The sequence below is a fragment of the Entelurus aequoreus genome, linkage group LG27, assembly GCF_033978785.1.
Source record: "Entelurus aequoreus isolate RoL-2023_Sb linkage group LG27, RoL_Eaeq_v1.1, whole genome shotgun sequence".
In the NCBI taxonomy this organism is placed as follows: Eukaryota; Metazoa; Chordata; class Actinopteri; order Syngnathiformes; family Syngnathidae; genus Entelurus; species Entelurus aequoreus.
In genome coordinates, this window is record NC_084757.1 from 10,154,800 (window position 1) to 10,164,799 (window position 10,000).

A 10,000-nucleotide genomic window follows, 5' to 3' on the forward strand; every position below is an offset into this window, starting at 1 on the left:
ACGAGCACATCACATCATGTTACATCACTGGTGTCTGTTTTTTCCATTTACAGTAATATACACTACATTTTTAGGTGGAATTATTGCAACTTAACATTTTAGTTTTTTTAAAATCTACTAATAAAATGCATAAAAAATGGTGTAATAAAAGTATTCACTGTCAAATTTATTGTAAAATTGAATTTTTTTAAATTTACAGTAAAATGTAAATTTTACAGTAAAAATAGTTTTTTACCATAAAAACAGCAGTACTATTTTTCCATTTACAGTAATATACATTACATTTTGAGGTAAAATTATTGCAACTTTACATTTTAGTTTTTTAAAAATCTACTTATAAAATGCATAAAAAATGGTGTAATAAAAGTATTCACTGTCAAATTTTACTATAAAATTGCATTTTTTTAAATTGACAGTAAAAAAACAAATGTAAAATTTACAGTAAAAATTATGTTTTTTCCATTTACAGTAATATACACTACATTTTGAGGTGAAATTATTGCAACTTTACATTTTAGTTTTTTCAAAATCTACTAATAAAATGCATAAAAAATGGTGTAATAAAAGTATTCACTGTCAAATTTTACTATAACATTGCATTTTTTTAATTTACAGTAAAAAAAAAAAAAAAAAAATTTAAATTATGTTTTTTTTACCATAAAAGCAACAGTACTATTTTTCCATTTACAGTAATATACACTACATTTTGAGGTGAAATTATTGCAACTTTACATTTTAGTTTTTTTTTAAATCTACTAATAAAATGCATAAAAAATGATGTAATAAAAGTATTCACTGTCAAATTTTATTGTAAAATTGAATTTTTTTTTATTCACAGTAAAATGTAAATTTTACAGTAAAAATTGTTTTTTTCCATAAAAACAGCAGTACTGTTTTTCTATTTACAGTAATATACATTACATTTTGAGGTAAAATTATTGCAACTTTACATTTTAGTTTTTTAAAAATCTACTTATAAAATGCATAAAAAATGGTGTAATAAAAGTATTCACTGTCAAATTTTACTATAAAATTGCATTTTTTTTAAATTGACAGTAAAAAAACAAATATAAAATTTACAGTAAAAATTATGTTTTTTCCATTTACAGTAATATACACTACATTTTGAGGTGAAATTATTGCAACTTTACATTTTAGTTTTTTTTTCAAATCTACTAATAAAATGCATAAAAAATGGTGTAATAAAAGCATTCACTGTCAAATTTTACTATAACATTGCATTTTTTTAATTTACAGTAAAAAAAACAAATAAAAAAAAATTGTTTTTTACCATAAAAACAGCAGTACTGTTTTTCCATTTAAAGTAATATACACTACATTTTGAGGTGAAATTATTGCAACTTTACATTTTACTTTTTTCAAAATCTACTAATAAAATGCATAAAAAATGGTGTAATAAAAGTATTCACTGTCAAATTTTACTATAAAATTGCATTTTTTTAAATTGACAGTAAAAAACAAATGTAAAATTTACAGTAAAAATTATGTTTTTTCCATTTACAGTAATATACACTACATTTTGAGGTGAAATTATTGCAACTTTACATTTTAGTTTTTTTAAAATCTACTAATAAAATGCATAAAAAATGGTGTAATAAAAGTATTCACTGTCAAATTTTACTATAACATTGCATTTTTTTTAATTTACAGTAAAAAAAAACAAATTAAAAAAAATTATGTTTTTTACCATAAAAACAGCAGTACTGTTTTTCCATTTACAGTAATATACACTACATTTTAAGGTGAAATTATTGCAACTTTACATTTTAGTTGTTTAAAAATCTACTAATAAAATGCATGAAAAATGGTGTAATAAAAGTATTCACTGTCAAATTTTATTGTAAAATTGCATTTTTTAAAATTTACAGTAAAATGTAAATTTTACAGTAAAAATTGTTTTCACCATAAAAACAGCAGTACTGTTTTTCCATTTACAGTAATATACATTACATTTTGAGGTAAAATTATTGCAACTTTACATTTTAGTTTTTTTAAAATCTACTTATAAAATGCATAAAAACTGGTGTAATAAAAGTATTCACTGTCAAATTTTACTATAAAATTTAATTTTTTGAAATTGACAGTAAAAAAACAAATGTAAAATTTACAGTAAAAATTATGTTTTTTCCATTTACAGTAATATACACTACATTTTGAGGTGAAATTATTGCAACTTTACATTTTAGTTTTTTAAAAATCTACTAATAAAATGCATAAAAAATGGTGTAATAAAAGTATTCACTGTCAAATTTTACTATAAAATTGAATTTTTTTAAATTGACAGTAAAAAAACAAATGTAAAATTTACAGTAAAAATTATGTTTTTTCCATTTACAGTAATATACACTACATTTTGAGGTTAAATTATTGCAACTTTACATTTTAGTTTTTTGAAATCTACTAATAAAATGCATAAAAAATGGTGTAATAAAAGTGTTCACTGTCAAATTTTACTATAACATTGCATTTTTTAAATTTACAGTAAAAAAAAACAAATAAAAAAAAATTATGTTTTTACCACAAAAACAGAAGTACTATTTTTCCATTTACAGTAATATACACTACATTTTGAGGTGAAATTATTGCAACTTTACATTTTAGTTTTTTCAAAATCTACTAATAAAATGCATAAAAAATGGTGTAATAAAAGTATTCACTGTCAAATTTTACTATAACATTGCATTTTTTTTTAATTTACAGTAAAAAAAATAAAAACATTTTTATTGTTTACCATAAAAGCAGCAGTACTATTTTTCCATTTACAGTAATATACACTGCATTTTGAGGTGAAATTATTGCAACTTTACATTTTAGTTTTTTCAAAATCTACTAATAAAATGCATAAAAAATGGTGTAATAAAAGTATTCACTGTCAAATTTTACTATAACATTGCATTTTTTTTATTTACAGTAAAAAAAATAATATTTTTTTAAATTATGTTTTTTTACCATAAAAACAACAGTACTATTTTTCCATTTGCAGTAATATACACTACATTTTGAGGTGAAATTATTGCAACTTTACATTTTAGTTTTTTTTAAAATCTACTAATAAAATGCATAAAAAATGATGTAATAAAAGTATTCACTGTCAAATTTTATTGTAAAATTGAATTTTTTTTAATTCACAGTAAAATGTAAATTTTACAGTAAAAATTGTTTTTTTCCATAAAAACAGCAGTACTGTTTTTCTATTTACAGTAATATACATTACATTTTGAGGTAAAATTATTGCAACTTTACATTTTAGTTTTTTAAAAATCTACCTATAAAATGCATAAAAAATGGTGTAATAAAAGTATTCACTGTCAAATTTTACTATAAAATTGCATTTTTTTAAATTGACAGTAAAAAAACAAATGTAAAATTTACAGTAAAAATTATGTTTTTTCCATTTACAGTAATATACACTGCATTTTGAGGTGAAATTATTGCAACTTTACATTTTAGGTTTTTTTTAAAATCTACTAATAAAATGCATAAAAAATGGTGTAATAAAAGTATTCACTGTCAAATTTTACTATAACATTGCATTTTTTTTATTTACAGTAAAAAAAAAAAAAAAAAAAAAAATTATGTTTTTTACCATAAAAACAGCAGTACTATTTTTCCATTTAAAGTAATATACACTACATTTTGAGGTGAAATTATTGCAACTTTACATTTGACTTTTTTCAAAATCTACTAATAAAATGCATAAAAAATGGTGTAATAAAAGTATTCACTGTCAAATTTTACTATAACATTGCATTTTTTTTATTTACAGTAAAAAAAAACAAATTAAAAAAATATATGTTTTTTACCATAAAAACAGCAGTACTGTTTTTCCATTTACAGTAATATACACTACATTTTAAGGTGAAATTATTGCAACTTTACATTTTAGTTGTTTAAAAATCTACTAATAAAATGCATTAAAAATGGTGTAATAAAAGTATTCACTGTCAAATTTTATTGTAAAATTGCATTTTTTAAAATTTACAGTAAAATGTAAATTTTACAGTAAAAATTGTTTTCACCATAACAACAGCAGTACTGTTTTTCCATTTACAGTAATATACATTACATTTTGAGGTAAAATTATTGCAACTTTACATTTTAGTTTTTTTAAAATCTACTTATAAAATGCATAAAAACTGGTGTAATAAAAGTATTCACTGTCAAATTTTACTATAAAATTGAATTTTTTTAAATTGACAGTAAAAAAACAAATGTAAAATTTACAGTAAAAATTATGTTTTTTCCATTTACAGTAATATACACTACATTTTGAGGTTAAATTATTGCAACTTTACATTTTAGTTTTTTGAAATCTACTAATAAAATGCATAAAAAATGGTGTAATAAAAGTGTTCACTGTCAAATTTTACTATAACATTGCATTTTTTAAATTTACAGTAAAAAAAAACAAATAAAAAAAAATTATGTTTTTACCACAAAAACAGAAGTACTATTTTTCCATTTACAGTAATATACACTACATTTTGAGGTGAAATTATTGCAACTTTACATTTTAGTTTTTTCAAAATCTACTAATAAAATGCATAAAAAATGGTGTAATAAAAGTATTCACTGTCAAATTTTACTATAACATTGCATTTTTTTTTAATTTACAGTAAAAAAAATAAAAACATTTTTATTGTTTACCATAAAAGCAGCAGTACTATTTTTCCATTTACAGTAATATACACTGCATTTTGAGGTGAAATTATTGCAACTTTACATTTTAGTTTTTTCAAAATCTACTAATAAAATGCATAAAAAATGGTGTAATAAAAGTATTCACTGTCAAATTTTACTATAACATTGCATTTTTTTTTATTTACAGTAAAAAAAAAAAAAAATGTAATTGTTTTTTTACCATAAAAACAGCAGTACTATTTTTCCATTTACAGTAATATACACTGCATTTTGAGGTGAAATTATTGCAACTTTACATTTTAGTTTTTTCAAAATCTACTAATAAAATGCATAAAAAATGGTGTAATAAAAGTATTCACTGTCAAATTTTACTATAACGTTGCATTTTTTTTTATTTACAGTAAAAAAAAATAAAAAAAATGTAATGGTTTTTTCCATAAAAACAGCAGTACTATTTTTCCATTTAAAGTAATATACACTACATTTTGAGGTGAAATTATTGCAACTTTACATTTTACTTTTTTCAAAATCTACTAATAAAATGCATAAAAAATGGTGTAATAAAAGTATTCACTGTCAAATTTTACTATAACATTGCATTTTTTTAATTTACAGTAAAAAAAACAAATAAAAAAAAATTATGTTTTTTACCACAAAAACAGCAGTACTGTTTTTTCCATTTACAGTAATATACACTACATTTTGAGGTGAAATTATTGCAACTTTACATTTTGGTTTTTTTAAATCTACTAATAAAATGCATAAAAAATGGTGTAATAAAAGTATTCACTGTCAAATTTTATTGTAAAATTGCATTTTTTTAATTTACAGTAAAATGTAAATTTTACAGTAAAAATTGTTTTCACCATAAAAACAGCAGTACTGTTTTTCCATTTACAGTAATATACATTACATTTTGAGGTAAAATTATTGCAACTTTACATTTTAGTTTTTTTTAAATCTACTTATAAAATGCATAAAAACTGGTGTAATAAAAGTATTCACTGTCAAATTTTACTATTAAATTGAATTTTTTTAAATTGACAGTAAAAAAACAAATGTAAAATTTACAGTAAAAATTATGTTTTTTCCATTTACAGTAATATACACTACATTTTGAGGTTAAATTATTGCAACTTTACATTTTAGTTTTTTGAAATCTACTAATAAAATGCATAAAAAATGGTGTAATAAAAGTGTTCACTGTCAAATTTTACTATAACATTGCATTTTTTAAAATTTACAGTAAAAAAAACAAATTTAAAAAAATTATGTTTTTACCACAAAAACAGCAGTACTATTTTTCCATTTACAGTAATATACACTACATTTTTAGGTGAAATTATTGCAACTTTACATTTTATTTTTTTTAAATCTACTAATAAAATGCATAAAAAATGGTGTAATAAAAGTATTCACTGTCAAATTTTACTATAACATTGCATTTTTTTTTTATTTACAGTAAAAAAAAAAAAAAATTTTTAATTGTTTACCATAAAAACAGCAGTACTATTTTTCCATTTACAGTAATATACACTGCATTTTGAGGTGAAATTATTGCAACTTTACATTTTAGTTTTTCAAAATCTACTAATAAAATGCATAAAAAATGGTGTAATAAAAGTATTCACTGTCAAATTTTACTATAACATTGCATTTTTTTTATTTACAGTAAAAAAAAAAAAAAATTTTAATTGTTTACCATAAAAACAGCAGTACTATTTTCCATTTACAGTAATATACACTGCATTTTGAGGTGAAATTATTGCAACTTTACATTTTAGTTTTTTCAAAATCTACTAATAAAATGCATAAAAAATTGTGTAATAAAAGTATTCACTGTCAAATTTTACTATAACATTGCATTTTTTTTTATTTACAGTAAAAAAAAAAAAAAAAAATTTAATTGTTTACCATAAAAACAGCAGTACTATTTTTCCATTTACAGTAATATACACTGCATTTTGAGGTGAAATTATTGCAACTTTACATTTTACTTTCTTCAAAATCTAATAATAAAATGCATAAAAAATGGTGTAATAAAAGTATTCACTGTCAAATTTTACTATAACATTGCATTTTTTTTTATTTACAGTAAAAAAAAAAAAAAAAGTAATTGTTTTTTTACCATAAAAACAGCAGTACTATTTTTCCATTTAAAGTAATATACACTGCATTTTGAGGTGAAATTATTGCAACTTTACATTTTACTTTTTTCAAAATCTACTAATAAAATGCATAAAAAATGGTGTAATAAAAGTATTCACTGTCAAATTTTACTATAACATTGCATTTTTTTTATTTACAGTAAAAAATAAAAAATAAATAAAAATTATGTTTTTTACCATAAAAACAGCAGTACTGTTTTTCCATTTACAGTAATATACACTACATTTTGGGGTGAAATTATTGCAACTTGTATTTTAGTTTTAAAAAAACTACTTATAAAATGCATTAAAAATGGTGTAATAAACAGTAGTATAGACTGTTAGAATCGGCCCCCTGGGGCCAAACAACTGCCATGTGGCCCTCAGCGAACACCTGTGTGCTACATCCAAGATGCTAACCATCTCTGCTCTAATTGGCCTCGCCACAGGATGGCGTCCTCCGATTGGCTGTTGCTTCTGAGCCTGCTGTCGCTGGTCTCTGGCTCCGCCCCCGTGGACGTTTGCGACGCCAAACCCAAAGACCTCCCGCTGGAGCCGCGCTGCGTCTACCGCAAGCCCGAGGCCGACGCCCCCGAGGAGCCCACGGAGGGGCCGGTCCCCGAGTCCACCAACCCGCGAGTGTGGGAGCTGTCCAAGGCCAACGGACGCTTCGCCCTGGCGCTCTACCAGCAGGTGGCGCTCAGCAGGACGCCCGGCAGCAACATCTTCATGTCGCCCCTCAGCGTCTCCACCGCCTTCGCCATGACCAAACTGGGCGCCTGCGAGGACACGCTGCAGCAGATCATGAAGGTCGGAAGGTCACCGGAGCGCTCGTTAGCCGGCGTGCCAATTTTCCACGCTCTGCGTCGACAGGTGTTCGAGTTCGATTCCATCAAGGAGAAGACGTCGGACCAGGTGCACTTCTTCTTCGCCAAGCTCAACTGTCGCCTGTACAGGAAGAAGGACGCCACCACCGACCTGATCTCCGCCAACCGCCTCTTCGGGGACGAGTCGCTGCGCTTCAACGCCACCTACCAGAACATCAGCGAGGCCGTGTACGGCGCCAAGCTGATGCCGCTCAACTTCAGGGTGGGTTTGGGACGCCGGCTTCTCCACGACCGAGTTTCACTCCCGCTCTCGCCTCTGCGCTACAGGAGCAGCCGGAACAATCCCGCCTCGCCATCAACCAGTGGGTCGCCAACAAGACCGACGACCGCATCCAGGACACGCTGCCGCCGGGCGCCATAGACGCCAACACGGTCCTGGTCCTGGTCAACACCATCTACTTCAAGGTGCTATAGAACCTCAGAAAACACTTGGCTCGCCGTAATGGCCGACACTGTTACACAGTAGCGTAGTAGGCCTAAGTATTCATTAAAAACAAGGGTGTTGTCCAGCCTCCGAGGACAAAGCTACGAACCACAGGCTGTGGAACGCTCTCCCTGACCACCTGAGGGCACCACAGACTGTGGATGCTTTTAAAAAAGGCTTAAAAACCCTTCTTTTTAAAAAAAATATATGCATATTACAAACCCCGTTTCCATATGAGTTGGGAAATGGTGTTAGATGTAAATATAAACGGAATACAATGATTTGCAAATCCTTTTCAACCCATATTCAGTTGAATATGCTACAAAGACAACATATTTGATGTTCAAACTCATAAACTTTATTTTTGTTTTGCAAATAATAATTAACTTAGAATTTCATGGCTGCAACACGTGCCAAAGTAGTTGGGAAAGGGCATGTTCACCACTGTGTTACATGGCCTTTCCTTTTAACAACACTCAGTAAATGTTTGGGAACTGAGGAGACACATTTTTGAAGCTTCTCAGGTGGAATTCTTTCCCATTCTTGCTTGATGTACAGCTTAAGTTGTTCAACAGTCCGGGGGTCTCCCTTGTGCTATTTTAGGCTTCATAATGCGCCACACATTTTCAATGGGAGACAGGTCTGGACTACAGGCAGGTCAGTCTAGTACCCGCACTCTTTTACTATGAAGCCACGTTGATGTAACACGTGGCTTGGCATTGTCTTGCTGAAATAAGCAGGGGCGTCCATGGCAACGTTGCTTGGATGGCAACATATGTTGCTCCAAAACCTGTATGTACCTTTCAGCATTAATGGTAAGTTACCCATGTCTTGGGCACTAATACACCCCCATACCATCACACATGCTGGCTTTTCAACTTTGCGCCTAAAACAATCCGGATGGTTCTTTTCCTCTTTGGTCCGGAGGACACGACGTCCACAGTTTCCAAAAACAATTTGAAATGTGGACTCGTCAGACCACAGAACACTTTTCCACTTTGTATCAGTCCATCTTAGATGAGCTCAGGCCCAGCGAAGCCGACGGCGCTTCTGGGTGTTGTTGATAAACGGTTTTCGCCTTGCATAGGAGAGTTTTAACTTGCACTTACAGATGTAGCGACCAACTGTAGTTACTGACAGTGGGTTTCTGAAGTGTTCCTGAGCCCATGTGGTGATATCCTTTACACACTGATGTCGCTTGTTGATGCAGTACAGCCTGAGGGATGGAAGGTCACGGGCTTAGCTGCTTACGTGCAGTGATTTCTCCAGATTCTCTGAACCCTTTGATGATATTACGGAGCGTAGATGGTGAAATCCCTAAATTCCTTGCAATAGCTGGTTGAGAAAGGTTGTTCTTAAACAATTTGCTCACACATTTGTTGACAAAGTGGTGACCCTCGCCCCATCCTTGTTTGTGAATGACTGAGCATTTCATGGAATCTACTTTTATACCCAATCATGGCACCCACCTGTTCCCAATGAGCCTGCACACCTGTGGGATGTTCCAAATAAGTGTTTGATGAGCATTCCTCAACTTTATCAGTATTTATTGCCACCTTTCCCAACTACTTTGTCACGTGTTGCTGGCATCAAACTCTAAAGTTAATGATTATTTGTTTGAGTTTGAACATGAAATATGTTGTCTTTGTAGCATATTCAACTGAATATGGGTTGAAAAGGATTTGCAAATCATTGTATTCCGTTTATATTTACATCTAACACCATTTCCCAACTCATATGGAAACGGGGTTTGTAGTTTTAGCTATTTGGCTGTTCTAGTTTTTATTTTTATTTATTATCTTTTTAATTTTTTTAATACACTGTAGCACTTTGAGGTAGGGATGTCCGATAATATCGGCCTGCCTATATTATCGGCCGAT

The 10,000-nt window shown here is 28.5% G+C and overlaps 1 protein-coding gene across 1 annotated transcript in view; it reads left to right on the forward strand.

Moving 5' to 3' along the window:
- The window catches only part of serpinc1 (serpin peptidase inhibitor, clade C (antithrombin), member 1), a 15,302-nt gene that overhangs the window by 3,028 nt on the left and 2,274 nt on the right, over window positions 1–10,000 (forward strand). The window contains exons 2-4 of the mRNA XM_062039469.1: window positions 7,259–7,619; window positions 7,683–7,898; window positions 7,964–8,101. Of these exons, the coding sequence (XP_061895453.1) occupies window positions 7,260–7,619; window positions 7,683–7,898; window positions 7,964–8,101 (714 nt within the window). The 5' untranslated portion in view covers window position 7,259. The remainder of the gene's footprint in view (window positions 1–7,258; window positions 7,620–7,682; window positions 7,899–7,963; window positions 8,102–10,000) is intronic.